This window comes from Equus asinus, chromosome 16, assembly GCF_041296235.1.
Source record: "Equus asinus isolate D_3611 breed Donkey chromosome 16, EquAss-T2T_v2, whole genome shotgun sequence".
Lineage (NCBI taxonomy): Eukaryota > Metazoa > Chordata > Mammalia > Perissodactyla > Equidae > Equus > Equus asinus.
The window spans coordinates 12,052,671-12,075,202 of NC_091805.1; the positions used below are offsets into that span (position 1 = coordinate 12,052,671).

The window sequence follows — 22,532 nt, forward strand, 5'->3', positions numbered from 1 at the left end:
GTAATTGGTTTTACAAAACAATCCCACAGAATGTATTTTTAAAGGAAAGTTAGATTTTACACATGGAATTTTCCTAAAGTGAGGACAGGTGTCTGTAAGGAGGACACGTTATGGCTGAGGTGAACCAAAGGTTAATGTTTATAATGCTCACCATTCTCTTAAGAAATGTTTGTTATCTATGCTTTGATCATGAATGACAATTCACTTTTTCAAAACATCGAGCTAGGATGTTTAGTGTGAAAATGTAAATGCAGGACATTTAAATACACTCATAGAATTCACCTGCCCTTGCCTCCTATTTTTCTTAAAAATTTGAGACCATCTTCATGATTGCCATTACCTTTCTTCCTCAGTTCCTCCAAACGTCTTTAAAACATGAATCCCCTCTTTACGTTCAGATAGAGAAATAGTGCCTCTCCTTTCCGAGGCCTGACCTCCCTTTCTCCCAGGCCTCGCTGGTCCACCCACGTCCCTCTCGCTTCTTCTGCCTCTGGCTCTTTCTACCTCAGTCCCTACTTGTCTCCTTTGACCTTCTCTCTCCCTGCTGTCCTCTGACACCAAAATTTATGTCTCACAGCTTTTAAAAAGCAACAACCTGTTGTTCCACCTCCATTTTTAATATATTAATATACTGACAGCAAAAGAGAGAGAAGGAGGGAGCCCTGGAGCGTATTTAGAGGTAGTGGGTCTTGGTCCACTTGGGGGTGACAGAGAAAGGTCTCTGAATTGTAACATGTCTAAGCAGCTGGGTTGGGGAGACTCGAAGTCAGGCTGATAGAAGGCAGGGAAGCCCCTCACCAAACATGGAAGTTCCATGTAGAGCTGATTCATCTTGGGGTGTTTGAGGATTTAATTTGCTCAGTTGTGAACAGGGGTGACACAGGAGCAGAGGTAAAGAGGAGCTTGAGTAGTCCCCAGTGGTCTGTATGGCAGTGTCAGGGTCCTATCTATGAGATTACAGACCCACTTTCTCTGTGCTCCCTGTGCCCTGAGGGGACAGTGTTCTTAGAGGTATTTCCATTTTGGGCAACAGCTCAACCCCAAGCTTCAACTTCAGAACATTTTTAGAAAATGTCTTCTCTCCATCTCCCTAAGGGTTAGCACAGGTGAAATTATGGTCTATCTGTAGGCTGTGTGTAGTAGTGATAAACAACAGACCCTCCCAGTCGAACAGTCTGGGTTCACATTCTGGCAATACCATCTCTTATGTGTCATGTTGGCCAAGCTCATTAACCTCTTTCTGTTTGCTTCCTCACCTATAAAATGGGGAAAATAATAACATTTACTTCATGACTATTCTGAGGATTAAATGAAACAATATACGTTAGTCACTTAAAACGTCTGGCACATAGTTGCTGCTCAATATATGTTAGCTATTATATGAAATATACTAGTACGATAAATTCCTACCTTATCATACATACACACACACACACATATATATATCTTCTATATTAAATGCTACTATTTCCATAAAGCCTTTTTCATTTCTTCCCTTTTCTCCTTTCTTTGTTTAGCAAATAATTGGTAAGGACCTGCTATATTCCAGGCACAGGGAATATAGTGATCGGCAAGAAGCACCCAACCTCTGCCCTCACAGAGGTGGTGAACAGGCCATTTCAGCAAGCATGATACATTCTGTGATAAGAGGGGCACATACAGGGTCTAATAAGTGAAGCATGAATGAATAAATGGGTGAATGAATGTTTCTAGCTACTTCTACGTAAATATTAAGTGTTTTGATCCCTGATAATAGGTAAAAATTTCTTTAAAACTTGTGCCAGTCTATTCATGCTGCCATTTCTGCTCTGAATCATAACTACTCCAAAGCCCAGAGTGAGTGTGGGTCTGCATCCAGCTGGTGTTAACCTTGTAAACAGGGAGCTGGGATCCAGGTAGAGCAAAAAACCCAGAGGAGGGAGAAAGATCAGTATCTTTCGAAAGATAGATGGTAGGAAGTGACTGTGATCTGCGATCTGCCTTGGGTCCTACCCTCCTCACTTCTCCAACTCTCTCCTGCTGAGATTCTGGTCAAGGATTGTTCTTTTGTTAAAATCTGGTTCAGGCTCTACTGGAAACTTAAGATAGCAGGTGAAGCATTCAGGCCCCTGATGAGTCAGGGCCAGACACAAATGGAAGGCTGGGGACTGAAGGGCTTCAAAGAGAGCCATTTAGGGCAGTTCTGCACTGGGAGCTGCTGCCTGCACTTGCTAAGAGCCAGGATCCGAAGGAGGCAGCTGCTGCAAATGTGCATAAATAAAGGAAGCGTGTTCCTGGCGTTCCCATGGGAACCCGCGGCAGCTCGGATTACCGGCCCACAGACACCGCTTCTTTCAGCCTCGCGTCTCATGTTAAAAGGTAGACCAGGGATGCGCTTCCAGAGCGGTGCTGGGGGCGTATTTGTAGTGGGAGCTGCGTGGCTAATCTCCAACACAGTATAGAGGACTTACTCCTCACGATCTTATACATTCAAAGAGTCGCATGAAAAAGAGGGGGTCTTTTTTCCACTTATTCCAAAAATGTAAGCTGTTGTTTTTCTAAGTCCCTAAAGTGTGTATGTGTGTGTGTGTGTGTGTGTGTGTGTGTGTGTGTGTGTGTGAAATATTTAAGGAAGCAATCTCAGAATAACATTATTCATCTTCTGATTGGAATATTGATTGCATGATTCAAATCTGGATTAAAATTGGTATTTTTTCAAGTTCAGAATCTGTTGTCTTTTCCCTCAGCCCCTGACTTTAGTGGAAACTTTGCCTGTGGAGAGAATTCTAGATTAGACTGTGAACACATAAAACCCAGCACTGCGTGATCCAAAGCCTCAATCGGTTCATGACCAGAGCCCGAATTTCTAACAGCAAGCCCACTTGTCCACTGGAAATGGAAAAATCCAAATGACTAATGAGAGAGAAGAGCCCCACACGTCCACTTCACTCGGCAGGCCCTGAGGCTTCCTGTAACGCAGCTACACTGAAGAGCAGGAAGCCAGCGAGCCCCAGGGTGCGTCCCACCCCTCACACTGTCACTGGCCAGGTCACTCACCTCTGACTAATTACCTGACCTTTCTGCCCTTTGATTTTTTCATAAAATAATAATAATAATACCCATCCCACATGGTTGCTGGGAAGAGTGAATGAGAAATTAAATATATATGTAAAATAGATGTTCTAACACTTAGGATTTTAGAAAGTGCTTTTATAGACATTATCCTAATTGATACTTCTGTGAGACTTGCGGCTTTGGAAAGACACGTGTCATAGGATTGTGAGTGTGATACTTGTGTTTGGCTGTGTGCTCTGGGTCACGTATCTAAGAGAAAAGAGCAATTCTCCCAAGCCACAGTTCCACAGGCACGGGCCAACGTGGAGTTCCTGCTTTCACGAGATAAGTGTTTTTGCAAAACTTTGGCTTTTGGCAACAGCCCACTGTCGCCCGCCACAAACACAGTGGAGTAATGTTTGCTGCAGTGTCCACAAAAGTAAAGGCTTCTATGTGAAAAGTCTTTAAAACACACAGTAACTAGGTGGTAATTGGTACCAGCTAGCATTTGGAAGCATTCAGAAGGGCCTGTTGGGTATTTTAACAGCCTGATCTCCGCCCCACTCAGCTGGTTCCCGAGACCTGCAGAGGGGGTGCCTCTGGGGGCTTCCTGGAGTCCAGGGGGGTTGGTCCTTCCAACTGGGAAGGGCAGACCCTCTGCGCCTGGCACCCTCTGGACTCCTGCTCTGCAGCCTGGTCCCCTGGCGGTGGCCAGACTTGGGGTAGGGCCAGCTGATGACTCACTGCAGGGCCTCCACAAACCCCTTTTTATGCAAAAATTATACAGAAAAATGCATTAGCAAAAAGCCACATAAATCTCTCCAGAAAGAAGCTCATAAAAGATTTTTCTCTGCTCTGGGGGCTGTGGGCATCCTTTAATTTCATTCATTCATTCATTCCTTCAGCAAATATTTATCCTGGGCTTACACTTCTAGGTTATTCAATACAGCAGCAAATAAGACAAACAAAATAATCCCTTCCCTCATAGAGCTTTTATTCTAGTGGGAGAAGGGAGTGACAGACCTTTTTTTAAAGTAAATTATGTAGTGTATTAAAGCAGGGAGGAGGGATAAGGAGTGCAAAAAGAGATGTGGTTTGCAGTTTTAAACAGGATGGTCAGGAAAAGCCTCCCCCAGAAGGTAACATTTGAGCAAAGATGTAAACAGAGTGAACGAGAAAACCACAGGTGCCTGGAAGAGCATTCCAGATGGTAGGAACAGTAAGTGCAAAGTCCCTGAGGTGAGAACATGTCTGTGAATCCAGGGAACAGCCAGGAGGCAAGAAGGAACAAAATGATCACAGGGAAGAGTGACAGGAGACAAAGTAGAGAAGTGACAGGGGGCCAGATTATGAAGAAGGCGCAGGCTGTTGGGAGCACGTGGGCATTTGCTGAGATCGAGAGGCATGCCACTGCGGGATCTGAGCAGAGAAGTGACACGATTGGGCTGCTTCTTAAAAGGATCACTCTATCTGACATACTTTACGGCACTGAGAGGAATGGTAGTCAGTTAATCTGCTCTTTTAAACCTACCTTCCTCTCATTCAATTATTTAATATTTATTTAGCACAGGCTGTGGGCTGGGCCCTGGGGGAGACAGCAAGTGAAAAAAGCAATGATGAGTGATATGATGAAGACCATGCTAAAGAGGGCGGCTAAGCCGTGTTGGGGAGGAGGAAGCAAGGCCTGCAGGGTGAGTAGCATTACTCGAGGAAGAAGAGAAGGAAAGAGTGCGATAGGCTGAATGGGAACGAGAATGACAATCGTGTGTTAGGGATTCTTCTATATACTTCACGCGTGTGTCCTTATGTAACCTACACAAAGATTCTGCGTACATGATGGGCACTGTTATTATCCTCCATGGTACAGGATGGGAAAGTCAGGCACAGGAAGGTTAAGTAACTTGCTCAAGGGCCACAGCCAGGCAGTGGAGATGCCTGGACTGAAAATCTGAGTCTGTCTGACTCACACCTTCTGCTCCTAACCACTTGGCCAACTTGCACAGAGCACTAGGGCTGCGAGATGAGGCTTGAGAAATGGCCAGGAGTTCACCCACCAAATTCATTTTCTGAGTATGTATTGGGAGCATTCTCTGTGCCAGACCCCAAATGCCGGGGCTACAGAGAAAAATAACAGAACGTGGCTCCTGTTCTGCAGGCTCCCGTCTGGCGTGCCATGAAGCAGGGCTTAATAAATACCAAGACAAAAATGACCCTGGAGGTGTAGCTGTGCCGAAGGCCGCAGAGCACTTCTTACAGGATCTACAGTCATGTTCCTGCCAACACAGAAGGCAGGAGCAGTGGTCGGCTCAGCAGGAAGCGTCCAACCCTGGGTTGCCCCAGGATTCAAAGAAGCATCACACAGCACATCACACAGACCAGGGTAAGGGACCCCACATTACTGGCAGGAGAAGAACTTCTCAGTGAGAACAAGGCACCCTGGCAACATAATACCATTTTATTATTCAGGGTCTGACAGCAAAGAATACACAGAGGAGGAAAAGGGAGCTTTGGTGTTGTATGACGAGGCAAAGGGTCCCAGAGGTTTGGTATACATTCACTTAAAACAAAACAAAACAAAAAAACATTGCTTGTAATTTTGTAACCTCCTTAGGGTGTTTCAAATGGTTTGTGAAGATCAATGTTCTGCATGTTCAAAGAGTTTAGGGAGTTTTAAAATCTTCCCATTCAGACTGGCCTGTCATAAAGAACAAAGGAACATGGAATTTCTTGCAGGGATCCGCATTCACACAACGGAGCCTAGAGATGTCAAATCCACAAAGACGGCCTTCGAACTTTCCTCCATCTGAAAGGGGAAGCTATATGTACTGCTCTGCAGGCATGGATCTCATTATTGCTTTTATCTTCCATCAGTGAAATTGGTTTTGTGACTTTTATTTATAGACCCACCCAGTGGCCATTATTATAAAGTCGTGGTTAAGAGCTCTGGCTCAGATGGCCCTGAGTTCAAATTCAAGTTCTACCATTTATAAGCTGTGTGACTTTGGGCAAGTTGTGCTCTCCAAACCTCAAATGCCTCATCTATAGGATGAAAATAAGAATATCACCTTTTTCCTAGCATTTCAATGTCGGAGAAGTGAGAATATAATTTATACATGTCTGATATATGGTAAACACTGAATAAATGTAAACTATGGATTTTTTTGGTTTTGCCATTAGCTCATGTATTTTAGTCTTTATTATTCCTCTTCTAGGAGAAACTATCAAAATGAAACATGAGTGGAAATCCTACTTTCATTGAGATTGCTTCGTTTGGCCCAAAGGTAGAAGACAGCTTAGGGAAGCAACACATATAGGGTTTATCTATTGCTCTAAAGGAGAGGTTGATAAAATATGGCTCAAAGGCCAAATCAAACTCCCCACCTGTTTTTGTAAGGTTTTAGTGGAACACAGCCACACTCAATTGCTTACATATCGTCTACGTCTGCTTTTGTGCTACAGCAGCACAAAATAGAATAGTTGCAACAGAGACCATATGGTCTGCAAAGCCTAAAGTATTTACTATCTGGCCCTTGACAGAAAAAATTTTCTGACCCCTGCTCTAGAAACATACAAAAATCCAATTTTTCCAAGTCACGTATTTCTGAAACTGCATGCACTGGAAACTCATGTTCTCCCCAGGGAAAATATAAAGGCTGCGTTCAAGAAGTCAACATGTTTACTTCAACTAGGCAATGCCAGGTTGAGGCAATGCTGTGTGAGGCCTGGGGGTACAAAGACTCATAAGGCAGGGTCCCTCCCTGTGAAGAATCCATAGTCTTGTTGTGGGTCAGATGAATATGCAATATGAGACAAGTTCTGAGCCAATGATGAGAGCAAATGGCTGGGGCAGCACTGAGGCCACTGCGGTTCCTTCTTCCTTCCTGTATGGCCATCACCTCCAGCCCATAAGACATGAAGTTTGAACAGAAACTCCCCATTGTGCTCCATTTCACTTTCCCATCTGTAAGAAGGCACTGAGACCCACCGAATGAATGAGGAGTGCCATAACGGAGACTCATTCTCAGATTTCTCTGGCAATGATGTAGGGGGTGGAACAGGCTGGACAGGGAGTGGGAACAGAGAGCCTTCTGCAAAGGTCACTGCTCTAAGCATGTAACAGTCAGGGGATACAGCTTGTTCTTGAGCTGTGGCTAAAGAAATGGAAAGAAGTTGACCAATTAATCAAAGATAAACAAACAACAATAAACATAAATAAAGTTGTGAGGGAAGAATTATCATTGTAATTCAATCATTCATTCAATCACATTTAATACATATTTATTAGGTACCTAGTATATAACAATAAGTTTAAGGCACTGGGATCAAGACACAGTAGCATGCAAGACAGACAAGTCCCTGCTGTCTGGCAACTTTCATTCTAGTCAGGGGAGGCCATCTTAATTTGGATTTTTCCAAAAACAGACCATGAGACAAGGATTTACATGTAAATCACTTTTCAGGGATCTGATCTCAAGCAAAGTGAGGGAAAGGGAAGGAAGGAAAGTAAATAAGGGGTATGTTAGTGAGTAAGTCACTGCTGTGGGCAACTGAGGCTTAATCTCATCTTGTAACCTCCGAGGGTATAGAACACACCTCAGAATTCTCCCAGTGAGCAGCAAAGAAGCTGGAGTATTTATCCACCAACTCTTGTTCCTCATTGATTAAGGGTCATTTGGGTGGGTGGGAAGGAGCATTAGCTCCCGCCTCTCCTTTAGGGACAGAGAGACACAGAAAAATTGGAGCATCCATAGAAACCTCTGAAGGTGACTTCCAAGAGGTCAAGGAGTATAAGCGGAGTACTTCACCTGCCTGTACAGGTGACGAACAATGAGTAAACATACAGGAAAACTGGTAAGTGCTATGCGGACAAAATAGGCTGATGGAACAAAGAGTGACTGAAAGGCTAATTCAGATGGGATGGTTAGAATGGCAAAAACAAGGAAGACCCTGGGAAACAGCATTTGGCAGAGCTAAAAAGCAAGTGTAGAGTTCATAAGGGAGGAATAAAGAGGAGAAATAGATGGCCTCCGTGGTGGACAGAGAGTAGGAGGCAGGGGGAGAGTGGAAAAGGATGAACTCCCAGGTAGCTAAGTAAAGGTCAGACCATGAGGGCTGTATTCGCCAGGACAGGGCGTTAGGATGCTGTCTTACACATGTTGGGCGGCACTGGGGGATTTTGAGCAGGGACGTGACATGATCTGATTAACATTTTTAAAAGTTCATCCTTGTTACTCTTCTTCTCTCTCTTCCCTTCCTGAATGGTTTAGTCCAGAAGACATTAGACAGGGCAAAGCAAGACTGAATTCCCCAGAGTGTGGAGCAGGATGTCTGAGTCCAAGTATGGTGCAGAAAATGTCCATGTGGACAGTGAGAGTGGTGAGTGGCAGCTGCCTGGCATAAGGTGTCAAAGCCAGAGTGGGAGGAGGAAAGGATTTTCTCTGGGCCTTGGGGCAGCCCTGCCAAGGTGCTGAACCTAGGTCTGATGAAGAAGGTGTCCACATGGGAGAGCAACCTGGCATGGGAGGTTGTGTCCTAGCCTGGGAAGGAGGTCATCTCTGAGAGGGGGTGGTAAAGCAGTAGCCCCACATGGGGTGTTGGAGCCCAAGCACAGTAAGAAGGGTGTTCAGGCTGGGAGGTGGTGGCCACTGTGGTTCCATGCCCACTGAGAAGGTCTGTCTGTAGAGGAAGATGCCTGGGGTGGAGAAGCTGGAGCATGAGGGTGGCAAGAGGGTGTAAGTGTGGGCCGGCAGCCCAGTGCAAGTGATGGAAACTCGAGCAGGGCATGGCACGGTGCACAGCTCAGTGCTGAGTGCCGAAGCCCAACGTAAGTGAGGAGAGCACCCACTTGGGGCAGGCAGGTAGGAAATAGCCCAGAGCAGGGTGTCAGAACACAGGAGGGTAAGGAGGGCATCCACATGGAAGCAACAGTGGGTGTGGGATGTTGGAGCCCAAGTGGAGTAAAGGAGCGTGTCTGTGTGTATGTTGACAAGCAGTGTGACAGCAACCAGAGATTTGTGATCAAATAAGTAACTATATTAAGGGTAATGGGAAGCAGGTTTCTCATTGTCAGAGAAGGGTGTTATAGATGTGGAAGGGGAGAAAACTAGAAAACCCTGTCATGTTGGATTGGAACTGGAGATGAATTTATGATTTAAGGACAGGGGAGACCTAAATAGCTTTACACCTGTATGTATATATATGCACATTCTCCAGCTTTGCCTGCTCAATGAGAGGGCCTGGGAGCAACAACACATCAATGGCAAGGAGCACAGCAAGCAGAAGTATTTAGTATTTCTAAATACTGTTCTCCACTAACAGAAAACAGGGGACTTTGGAGAAATGGCAGATTTCAAGTATGGGACAAGGAATGTACAAAATAAGCCTGGAACATCTTATGTAAGAAAGTAAAGAGCTACTCAAAGAAAGATGGCTATATGTCAAAGGAACAGCTTGAAGGGGCTCACACGTACCAGCTATGAGATGATTTGAGCATCCAAATAAATAATGACAGTAACATTATAATCCATTGAATAAAATAGTAACTTTAAATCCATACAGACATAAATAAATGAAGATATTGAAATTTGGTTGAGAGATGGAATCTTTATATAATCTTAAAGTACCTCCTCACAGAATAGTTAATTACAAAGAGAAAAAGAGTAATTTTGTAGTGGGGAACCTGTCAGGTACCACTTTAATCAAATGATCAAATTAGCAGCACAATAATGGGACAAATCAAAGTGTGATGGGATGCAATGAAAAGAACTTCTGTGATACTTCCTGCCGAAGACGCATGATTTGAGTCTAATCATTAGGAAACCTCAGATAAAACCAAATTGAAAGATATTCTGCAAAATGACTGTCTTGTCATCTTCAAAAATGTCAAGGTCATAAAATTCAAGTCGAGACTGAAAATCTGTTTCAGATTGAAGGAGATTAAAGAAACATGACAATGAAATGCAGTGTATGGTTTTGAATTGGATCCTCTTGCTATAAAGAACGTTATTGAGATAATTGGCAAAACTTGAACAAGGTCTGAGAGTAAATGGTAGAATCAAATGGTTATATTGCGGTCATGTGGGAGAATATCTTTATTTTAGGAATACACTAAAGTGTTTGGGACATGATGGGCATCAGATTGGCAATTTACTCTCAAACAGTTCAGAAAAGAAAAATGTACTATTGTTGCAACTTCATGTTTGAGATTCTTTCAAAATGAAGAGGTAAAGTACATATATTTAATATTAATATATTATCACATTAATATCATATTTAATATTATATGTTTACTATGGCCATTTGATTTCCTAGGTCTTTGCACATGCCCCTACCTATCCCCAGATCTCCCCTCTCCTGGGAAACCCTTCATTGTCCTTCATCTTCTGTGTAGGAAGGGTACCCTGTAGAGTATGTGTCTCTTCCAGGGTGCTGAAGCTTACCTGTGCGTGTCTACATTTCTGTTTACCCCAGAGGGCACAGTCTATGTCTGTAATTCTCAAATCTGTACCCCTAGAATTTAGCACAGCGCCAGGCATTGTGCTTGATAAACAGCCAAGGAGAGAGGGAGAGAGGCAAGGTTACAGGTATGAATTTGGGAATCATTTCTAGAGCCAACAGGGTTAAGTGGAGAAAGCCAGAGATTTGCATACTGCCTGGCCTAGGTCTGAATTAACAGTGGTGTGATCTTGGGCAAGACTGAGACTCTCTGGGCCTTCATTTCCTCACATGGGAAATGGGTTGTTACGGGGAACAAATGCAATAAATTTTGGGAAATATCTGGTGGAGTCCCTGGCACTTTAGCAGGTATGGAAGAAATTTTAGTTTCTCTTTAATCCTTAAAAATAAGAAGAAAAACCATCAAAGAAGACTAGCAGTTTAGAACTCCAGATTATATTCCTGACTTCACTATAACCTTAATATATGAATGTGGATAAGTTCTGTCACTTTGAAAGGCTTCAGTTTCCTTTTCTGTAAAATGGGAGGTGGGAAAATGGACGAGAGAAGAGTGGGTTTTAGGACTGCCATGCTACCACAATCTCATAGTTTCAAAAGTTAAAATGCTTTCCTGTTTTTGGATGATAGTGAGTACAGAAGGTGAGAGATAGGAAAGATTTTGCTGTATTTAAAGGATGTTCCTCAGTTTTAGCAAGGCACCTCCTACTGGATTGTACGATTGACTCATTTATACCTGCTTAACCTACAGGTAAATTGAGAAGTGGCAGTGTTGTTGGGTTACTGTCGAGCACATTAATAATTTCTGAGCCATCAAGGAATTCACACACACTTTATGTTCTTGCTGAATTTTTCCTTATTCATAATTCTTTGCCTAATTGCTTTTTCTCTTAAAAATGAGGGTGCTTAGAACTTGGAGATTTGCCTAATGGCTCAAACAGAGCCCTGACCCTTTGCCAAGGCTTTCAGTCCTTTTAGAGCCTGGGGACATTTGCCATTGAAAGAAAGCTGATGGGGTTGATTTTCCTGAAAGAGATATTTTGCACTGACCTCTTGGCCCCATTAAATACTTTGGCCATTGCCCATTCATTTTAATGGGAGCAAAAAATTTGTTTTAATTTAGAATATTATCAAACAGGGAATATGGACAAAGACAAAATAATGTTTTGAAAACAGCCAGAATGAAATCATGAATAAATAACTATGTTGAATCTAGCTGATAAATTAACAAATATTTATTCATAAGAGTCTGACTGGACTATTTCAAAGTTAAGCCAAAGGTGATCTCATTTCTAATAGAAATCTCTTCTTTCTCTTTAGGCCGAAGAAAAGGTGGGCTGCATAGAAAGACATTGCGAAGTGTAGAAAGGCAATTATCCCTTCTGACAGATCTGTTTTAAGTAGATCTATTTGTTTTCAGCTAAATGCCAAAAGGAGCAACTAGATGACTCTCACAGCCTTTTCTATGGCAGGGCATTTGTTTTCCGAGTGTAAACACCTTATTAGAGATCTCAGCAGGCTGTTTCTCCCACCTTGTCTTTGTATTAGTCCCTTAGATTAGCATCAAATAACTGAAATTCTGGCCAGATGTTACCCATATGTATTTCTTTTTGAGTGAAAGAAATGATGCATTCCTCTTGAGTAGAGGGATAAGGGTGCATATGGCGTTGATCCTCATGCTAATGTTCTTACACAGGTAGCATCGTTATGACAAATGGCAAAAAGATCCAACAAACCTAAAGCATATTTGCAAAGCTTGGATGGTGTTGCCTTCTGCCAAGTCCGAATGGCTAAGTCTTCCAGGTTACGGGTAGCCTAAGGGCATTTTTAGCTGCATAAAAACTAATTGGACCAATTTGAATGGAAGAAAATTTTGCCTGAAGTCTTTCATCACACTGGTGATGGTTTTCTGTTCATTTGGCACAGGAAGGCAGTATATAGGAAGATGAATCCATGCATGCAGCTTAGAAAACCTTACAGAAAGTTGGGGGGAACATGAACATCTCATTTGGAAACTTTACTCTGTGTGTCTCATGTTTTGACATCACTGCATGGGGACAGGCCAGCCATTGTTGCACAGAGGAAAGTATAATTTTTTCATTTATACAAAGCAAGACACAGGAAAGCTGATTCTGGGTTCTCTATGATGATGAGGGATATTTCTCCATGAAGAATGTCATTTGCATCTTTATATGCAAAGGAAGGGTCTGAAGCTCTGTAATGTGTGACTAATTCAGTGAGCTCCTCAAATGGTAACAAACCAAGAGTTTGACATGTGCTGCTATTAAATGTGTGTTTTAGAAGAAAGAGCATGGACTGGACATCTGGAGACCTTTTCTTCTGGTTCTGGTTCTGCCTCTTGCTAGCTCTGTGAGTTTATGCAGGTTATTCAAATTTTCTGAGCCTGACTTTCCACTTGCATAGAACGGATGTAAAATTAATGCCTTCCCAGACACCTCATGGAGGTTTTGTAAAAATGCTTTCAGCTAATCAATAGAAAAGTATGTGCAAGCTACAAAGCCTCAGCAAATATAAGAAATTATTATTATATCATTTTGGTAGAACTTAATATTTTGGGTCTTTTTTTTTTGGTAAATATGAAGTTTGCCATCATTGCTCACTTCCTCACTTCTTCTTCTTCTTCTTTTTTTTTTTTTTGGTGAGGAAAATTGGCCCTCAGCTAACATCTGTTGCCAATCTTCCTCTTTTTTTTTCTTCCCAAAGCCCCCCCTAATACATAGTTATATATCCTAGTTGTAGGTTCTTCTGGTTCTCCTATGTGGGATGCCGCCTCAGCATGGCTTGATGAATGGTGCTGAGTCGACGCCCAGGATCTGAACCAGCGAACTCCAGGCCACCAAAGCAAAGTGCGTGAACTTAACCACTCAGCCACAGGGCTGGCCCCTTAATGTTCTAGGTCTCTTTATTTTTATTTGATTGTTTTAATTTCACTATTGCTTTCAAGCCATGTAGACAAGTCTACATTTGCTGTAATTTACCAAATCAAAGTCCTCAGCTCTGCAAAGGCCACTCTTGGAAGAATGTGATAAAAATGGTTTCTTTTGGATTGTGTGTCCCTCTGAAGTCTTTGGAATGTAATTCAGTCAGAAGCAATTATGGCACTAGCAAATATACTGAGAATTCATGAAACCCCACAGCCAAAATCATGATTCCTTGCTCCAATACCAAAAGCATTTGGCGGGCTATCGTTTGGAAGCCACAATACTGGCTGCTGTGTGGCTCTAAATGAGGCCATTTGGACTCACTGTGGCACTGCCTGTTCCCACCAGTCTGGAGAGATGGCACCAAAATTTCCTGCAGTCTCTTCAAAACAGTATTTTCCTTATTTCCTCTTGGGCCTTGCTTAACAATGCACCTTTCTAGATTAAGAGATGACATAGGGTTTTAGGTTCCCCCTCCTCAGGCACTGCAACATGAATATTCTACAAATTTACCTCATATAAAGAAATGACATAGGGTTTTAGGTTCCCCCTCCTCAGGCACTGCAACATGAATATTCTACAAATTTACCTCACATAAAAACCTTTGTGAAGCAGTGACAGATTTTCCGGTACCAGCCTGACACAACCTGTCATTCAGATCCCTAATGATGGGTTTACCTAAAGGTGCTTTCCCCACACTTTCCTTTGCTTCATCTTAGATGGTGGTGTGGTTCTTCTTTCGAAACAGAGCACTAAAGGAGATGGGTCCTTCAAGCAAATAGCATGGTTCAGTTACTATTTCAAATGAAATGTGTATAGACAAAAAGCTACAAACACAACCCTGAGCGGTAGTGGTAGTGTGTAGCCAGATAGGCTGTGGCGTGCATGTGGGAATCAGGCATTCAGGCCTGACCAAACATCAGACACTTCAGATAAGGAAGAGAAAAATTTTCTGCTTAATTGGGAATGTGTGAGCTCACTCTACCTTTCCAACATGTCAAAGCTGGTTTCACAAAGCCAACATGGTTCACGAATACCTTCTAAAGAAATGGAGGAACTTGGGATGTCACATCATGTGATGCTTGGATCCATCTACAGCACCCAGGGCCGTGAGGTGATCCAGTCACAGCCTGGACACTTTCAGAGAGGGGACAGTAACCCCTTCTGAAATAATTCAGTCTATTTGTAGACAATTCTAACTTTAAGAAATGTGGTGTTTTGTTCTATCTATTCCCAGTGTCTAAGGTTCAATTTAACCCTGTGGGCAATGTCACCTACCTGAGATCTGTATCAGTTCTGGATATTCAACAGTGACAATCCAATCTGACCATTTGTCATCTGGCATGGATCTCCCTTTCTTACTTACCAAGCAATCAGGAGAAACTCTGTCCAGTGTCCGCGGGAATCCAGATCAGTGTTCTAACCTGTGGATTTCCCCTTTAAGTTTATCCTCACCAAAAAGAAATTAAGCAAATCTAGCATGATTCTTTTTCTTACTAAACCCATGGTAGCTTCTAGTAATCAGTACTTTTTGAAAATTTTCAGAAAAACTCTCTTTTAATATTCCTTTCTGGAGCTTTGCCTACGATGTACACTAACCCACTAGTTTAGTTTGTAGATTCTGCCTTACTCCTACTTTGAAGAACTGAAGCTATATTTGGGTATCTTCTATCTTCTACCACTTTTCCCATTCTTCATAGCTCTTCCATAGTCTTATATACATATTGATTTACTTTTCATTGGATAATATTTTTTGCTTAATGTGCTTGTCATAAGCGTCATTATCTCTGCATTCATTTCAGCCAACATAGCCTCATATTTTCGTTTTGAATGCTCTTGTTATCTTTGCTTAGGGTGCATGAGTCCATTCACAAGCCATGTGACTATTTACAAACATGCTAGTTTGTGCTGACAAACCATGGCCTCAATGGCGTGCACACACGAAAATATAAATTACATATTGTAGATTTGGGTGTGTACTGGCCTAATTAGCAGACAGTGTACTAGGTAGTCTATACCCATAAAGCATGGATTGAGGAACAAGAAATATTTTTAAAATTTTTGTTCTGTTCTTCATTCTGGATAAATCGTTCATTCCTTAGTGCACCTTTATAAGAGACAACGCTGCTGATTATATTTATCTTTACATATATATCACAGAACTAATACGAACCTTTTAGCATAAAATGACTGAAACGAAAATAAGATATATCAATATAATGTGGTAGTTTGGAAAAACTGACCTAAAGACTACCTTATTCTCTTTAAAAGAGAAAATTTCATTCCATTCTCGTAGGAAGTATACATGAAATTACCCGTGTAAAATTATATATCATTCATATGTATGCCCATATGTGATATGGATCTTCCTTTAGCATAAAGAAGGTTACCTCGTTGACCAGTAATATGGACACACTGCAGCACCGAGTGCCCTCCTTACCTGCCATTATTTCCCATTTGCTGTCAGTGAACGCATGGGGCAGCTGCATCCCTGGAAAGGCCAGTTTTCCCTGAGCACGACTTCAGCAAACAGGGGTCCTGGTGTGCCTCGGGGACTCGGGGCTCCTGTGAAGCTCCTGCTGAAGTCTGGATGCTCTTGGGTTGAGGACAACTAGTTCCATTAACCAGGGTCTTGTTTCTTCAGCTTTGTTTGACTTGGGCATGCTTAGCTCCCATCTGTCTGTCATTCTAGAACAGTGTCCAGGGCCAGCCTATGTGGTATCTCTTGGGCAGGAAGGTTAAGTCCCCTGGCGTGAATTGCCTTCAGCAACTGAATAAATAAGATGGGCTTGGAGATGGGCTTTCTATTCATAGGAAAACAGATAGCCTTTTTGGTGATAAAATATTTATTACCTATTATCTTGTTGTTGCCAAGACTACTGAGTATAGCACCCTTCTTAAAAAGAGCTAGAGTGCTAAAGAGGTTACAGGAATTAGTAAGGTAAATTTTATTTGGAAAAATATCTTGAATGACATTCTATTGCCCAGAACTGAGTGTAGTTTGCCATTTAACGTTGACCAAGGTCACATCATGTCCCACTTTAAGCCAATACTTTTTCTTCTTCTTTTTAGTCATTGCTTTTCTCTAAAAAGCAGCATTTCTACTTTATAGCCTGAGAAAGCAAGGCCAAATATAAGGTCATTTTTAAGGCAGCTAAGTGAATGAAGCAGTGTGAATCGATGTCAGCTTTTAGAAAAATCTAATTTCTTTAAATGAACATTTTGTGATACCTTTATTTCATTTAACAACTTTTATTATTTTAACTACTTACAAGGTAGTGGCTACACACTGTGGGAGATCCAAAGATGTTCGACAGGACCTCTGATCTCCAGGAGCACTCTGTCTAGTGGGAATCCCCTTTTAGAGTTGCGTAAACTGAGACATAGAGCAGTTAGATAATTTGCCAAAAGTCATAGAGCTAATAAGTGATGGAGTGAGAATTCAAATTTAAGGAGTCTGGTCCCAGAATGCTCATTCTTAACCATAACACCATACTGCCTCCTATTAGGGATAAATAAAATGTCACAAGCAGATTCAAGTAACGGGAGCAGCTCAGCCACAACCATGGAGAAGGGCAAGTTCAGGAATGTTTGGAAAGTCCAAAGTCCATTAGTGTGGCTTGAATTTGGGGAAAAAATGGATTGAGGAATTATACAATGCAAGATACACACAGAATGCAAGTTGATTTAGATTACAGAAGGTCTGGACATCGGCCTGAGGAGGTACAGCGGGGAGCAGCAGAGTGCCCTCGTGAGATTTTTGTCACAAGAAGAGCTTGTGGACAGTTCTGGGAGTCTCTAGGATAGGCTCTTTGGGGAAGCTAATGGATGGATGAGAGAAGTGGATACAAGAGACACTATCAATATATAATTAACTGACAGATTTGATTAGATATTAGGGTGAAGGTTTAGGTAAATTTAAGTTTTGAGTGTGTTGCAGTAGAAAGGAAGCAACGTCATTTTCCAAAATGGTGAAAGAGTAGGAAGAGTTTGAGGAAGAGAAGAATTAATGAAGGCCAGGAGTGAGGAAGTAATTCACGTTTGAATAGTGGACAAGCACACAGGCTTTGGAAACTTAAAGACTTGGATTTGAATCCTAGATGAGCCATTTACCAAACTGTGTAACAAGTTACTTGTTTCAGCCTCAGTTTTCTTATGCATAAAGTGAGAGAAATGATATAGTGATGATAAGATAGGAACAAAGATTAAATGAGATGACAAATGTAAATGCTTAACACCTAGGAATCATGCAGTAACCATCATTTTCACTGTGTCTTATAATTACCATTATAATAATAGCAGTATAGGGGCCAGCCCCATGGCCTAGTGGTTAAGTTCAGTGCGCTCCACTTTGGTGGCCTGGGTTTGGTTCTTGGACCCAGACCTTCACCTCTTATTGGTTCCCATGCTATGGCAGCAACCCACATACAACATAGAGGAAGATTGGCAACACATGTGAGCTCAGGGCAAATCTTCCTGAGCAAAAGAATGACCAAAAAAAAAAAAAAATAGTAATATAATAATAATGATACTCCTTGGGATGTGTTTCATTTATATTGATCACTACTCAGATAATAATGCTCTGGTTATCGTTCCTTTTAAGTAAAGATTGCAAGTATTTTAACACAGACTTTAGATTCAATACTCCTTTTTGTTATATTTAATATCAAAACAAATTGGAAATTATTTATGTACTTTCCCAATTTTACAGATAAATAGACTGAGGCTCAGAAAGAGTGACATGTCTGTGGTTACACAGCTAGGAATTGTAGCCTGCCTGGCAGAGCCAGGACTCACAGCCAGATCTGACTTACTCCAAATAATTCTGAACTTTTCCTCAACTAGTCACTTGTGAGACAAAAACACCTTTGTATCACTTGCCATTTCTCTGGGGGTCTTTGCTTAGTGAATAAATTCTGTTTTATAAAAGTGTTGTTAGCAAACCACTACAGTGTGAAACTGTGCGTCTCATGAATTTTCCAGTGCTGGACAGTGTTCCTCTCAAGGCCTGTCTTTGGAGGAGATGAAGAGAAGTCTTCAGTTCTCACCCATTGACAAATACGGTAAGTACTCAGATTCTTCAGACTGATTAAGGAAACTACCCCAGGAGGTGATATCTATTTGACAATGAGGAAGAAAAGATTGTATTTTGTAACAACTAGAAATGAGGGATACTTTAAAAATATTATATAATAAGGGTACAAACCTGGATCTTAGAAGTCTTGTATAACTCTACATTTACCTTTGAGGTTAATAACGAGGTGAGCGTGTGTGACTGTGTGTGCATAGGTGTGTGTATGTGCGAGTTCATGGGAGTGCCTGTGCACAAGGGAAAAACGCAACTCTTCATATGAAAATAATCTGCTGAATCTCAGGACATTCCAAACAGCTTGTTGCCACCTTATTGTGTCCACTGCCTCTAAGCCCCACATCACAGTTATGTAGGGAGGGAGGAGAAAAACAAGAGAAGAGTTTCCACAATATGCTGGAGGAGCACTTCCCCTTTAGCATGTACCCAAGAGGAAAATGTAAACCTGGCCATTCCCTCAAACAGCTGGAGAAGAGGTGAGGGTACTGCTGATGGATTCATTTTGCACAGAACTGCTTTAAAAAGAATTAATGAAGCTCTCTGAAATAACTAGCACATTTCTATGCTGGGCCTGGGAAGCCAGAAGATGGGCAATTGCCCTTATCGTCAGCTGCCATGTTAATGTGCTAGACCTGGGATGTCCTTTTCCCAACTCTAAGCCTGAGAGGCTCTGTATTTAATTGGAATTTTAGCACAATGGGCCCATTTCTTCATGGCAACTTCCTTTGACAATATGGAGGACTGGAAAAATGTATGCCAGCTGAAAAGATCAGATTTATTACAAGAACTGGGTTTGGAGAAGAATCAGTTGGATGATGTGTTCCCAGTTCTCTGATTTAGATAGCAGTAGACCCTGGGGACGCTTGGTTTTGGGATCATCACCAATGACCTTGTCTGCAGAGCATCATTACTTCAAGCATCAGGAAGACTTTAGGAAACAAAGAAAAAAAATTGCCTGGATAGATGTAGACAAACTACTTGGAACCTTAAAGAAAGGAAATTCCGTGCTTCTGATTCCCGATACGTGTCTAGAATGCAGCCAAATGCTTTTTATCATCAGCTTTACAGCATAATTAGGCAGTCTAATAACAGAGGGAAATGTGCTCTAGGTGTCACATCATCACATTTTTTTATAGATATAATATCATTTTCTCAAACCTTTACAGATCTGACTGCACAGTCACAAAATACAGGGCACCCTTTGAAATGTGTGTTTGACCAGAAGTCTTTCCTTTCATGGTGGAGTTTCAAGATGAGGCATTTCTTTACCTGTTTCTTAAAAGGATAAGACCTTGAGCAGAATTCCTCAAGATGGAGAAGTAAGACAAAGTGATGCAATAGTACAAAAGCTGAGTCTTCCTGTGCATATCTGTACCAGGGTCTAAGGAAACACCGCGCTGTTTGAAGGGAGTGAGAGCGTCTATAGACAAAGAAGATTCATTTAATATTTCCCACCAGGAGCATCACAGCATACAAGGAAGAACACTTCAACTGCCCTCCATTCCCATTTCATAAACCCCTTGTGGTATAATGGCAACTGTATGAAGTTTCTTCTTTTTTTCCCCGAAGAGCAGGCTAGAGAATGAAGATAAAATTAAGTACGTAGCTATTTTCTCCGTATTTGAGACCTTTCACCCTAAAGTAAGAAAACATGCAGATGTGGTTCAGTCTTTTCCTAAAGCCTGTGGTCATATTTCACTTGGGGCCCTCTTAAGCTGAGCAGCTACATAAGTGCAACACCTTCATCCCTCAACTCTGGCAATAATGGCATCAGTAATAAAGGCCAGCATCAATTCCCTGCTGATTTTGCTACCTATCCCTGAGGAGAGCCTGCCCACACTGGAGGGTTGTACACTCACCATCAGATTCCTAGTGGAGTCCTGTGGGGAGAGAGGCATGCAGAATCACAGGCCAGTAAAATCGCATGTGGTACATTAGAGGGTTGAGTATAGTGATAAAGGGATTATGAGCTTATTAAAGCATCTATCTATGCCTGGAGTGAAGTCACCATTTCGGGCTGGACAAAAGGAAATGTTTTGCTCTAGGATGTAGATTTTGTTTTAGTCCACCAAGTATTATGGTTCATTGATGCATACTCCTGTCTTAGCGCCCCCCCTCCCCCCGCCCCCCCCCCCTCCACCGCTACAACCTTCCTCATATCTGACCGGGGCAGCCCCACTAGAGATGAGTCAGAGAGGATGGCAGCAGCAGAGGCCACAGCAGCCGGCTGCTCCTCTCAGGAGAGTTTGTGTGCTGCCTGAGAGATTTGGACAGAGACCTTACTTATGAAAATAAACGTGCCATCCAACTGCCTATTGCTCCACGTCCTCATGAAAATGTAGATGGCTGAGTTGGTTCTGAAAATCCAGCTATCCAAGGGGAGCTAAAGCAGCAATCACTATTGGCAAATAGGCCCATTTTCACAGAAGCAATGAATGGCTTCCTTACTTCAAGCGTAAGGTAACTGCTTCCCTGCACGTGTCGTGTGTTCTCTATGACAGTGGCCCGGTCTTGAGCCACGAGCTCCCTTCTCTAGACACACCATGAGATATTGTTTCAACGAGCCTCAAATGTCACTGATATTTACACTTAAGCATTGATGCACACTTAAAAATTGGGTTCTCGGGGATAAGAAAACAAACTGCAATAGAGAATCGTTCTTTCCTTTTTCTCTACTGCTGTTTCCCCTTCCTTTTTAGCCATCATTTGTTTAGCACTGACTATGCGTCACTGTACTAATTGTCTTATGTTTGCTACCAACCTTATAAGTAAGTGCTAATACTTCTCCCATTTACAGATGAAGACACTGAGGCTTGGAAAGGTTAAGATAACAAAAATCAGAGAACCAGTAAGCAGTGGAGCCAGGATTTAAACCCAGATCTGCCTGACGTGAAAACCTGAGCCTTTAGCCATCAGGATATACCACCTTCCTGCACTGCACCCTTCTTTACTCCAAATTCAAAATGTCACCTGGCCAGCGTGGGTCCAAATCATTCATCCATCATTTATGTTCCTCTGGTCTCAGCTCTGTCTTTTCATTTTACGTTTTACTTTTGTTTTGCAACTGCTTGCCAACAACTGTTGTCCAGACTCCCTTTTCACATGAGCTGAGAGAAGCAGCTGGGCAGCTGGGAATTGCACCGGGTGAGGCTGGGTGTGAGAAATGGGGAGATGGACTGAAAGGCCAGTAAGTAACAGCTGAACTTCTTTTCTGATGCAGGCTACGTGTCTGATCCCCTGAGCCCGATGCATTTTCATTCTTGCCGGAATAGTGGCAGCTTTGAGGACAGCAGCTGACAGCATTCGCACACACCTAAGGAGAGTTTTCCCCCAAACTGACAGCAGCAGTTCCGACCATGGCAGGCGTGCTTCCAATTATAATATTTTACCCTCTAAGGTCTCCTTAAATTGGCCTGTTTATACTGGTCCTATTTAAATCCCTATCACAGGTTAGGCTTTGGATTTGTGGCTAAGGAATGAAATGCAAAATAACCAAGACAGAATGTATTTGAAGAATTGGTTTTAATTTTGTAAATGGAAAAAAAAAATTTATATTGTTACTTGGAGATTGAGCCCAAGTCCATGGTGAGCACTTAACAATTATTTAACAATTACTATGTTATCCTAGACTGAATTATGAACACTTGTATTTGAGAGCCACAGGTTTGATTTCTTAGGATATTGTTCATTTTCTTACCTCATTATGTTACTTCTAGTGTCGAGCTCTGTGATTAAAGATTCTTTGATGGCGTACGAAATTGATTCAGAAGTGTATTTCATTCCAAAAGACTTCTCCTGAGTCTACCTTCCTTCAGACGTACTGAGAAAAAGGAGTCATGACCTTCAGATCAAGAAGCTTGCAAAAGTATAGCACTTAGTTATTTAACCTCCTTCCTACATCGTACCGAGTGCTCTGTGCTCTGCTTGGACCTGTCGGTGTCAGCACCAAGGTGTCACACATGCTGTTGGTACAGTTATGAAATCAGCCTATGAATGCAAACCTGCCATCCACGCCA

At 42.2% G+C, this 22,532-nt stretch overlaps 1 protein-coding gene across 7 annotated transcripts in view; it reads left to right on the forward strand.

Moving 5' to 3' along the window:
- Window positions 1-22,277, forward strand: part of TNNI3K (TNNI3 interacting kinase) — a 271,680-nt gene extending 249,403 nt beyond the window's left edge. For 4 of the 7 annotated variants that reach the window (XM_014831425.3, XM_070486598.1, XM_070486597.1 and 1 more), the window contains 2 exons: window positions 18,411-18,490; window positions 21,737-22,277. In XM_014831425.3, coding sequence (XP_014686911.2) covers window positions 18,411-18,490; window positions 21,737-21,813 — 157 coding nt within the window. In that variant the 3' untranslated portion in view covers window positions 21,814-22,277. Of the gene's footprint in view, window positions 1-12,786; window positions 12,856-18,410; window positions 18,491-21,736 lie in introns of all 7 variants that reach the window. The other 3 variants (XM_070486593.1, XM_070486596.1, XM_070486594.1) reach the window with 1 other exon arrangement.
- The last annotated feature ends 255 nt before the right edge of the window (window positions 22,278-22,532 follow it).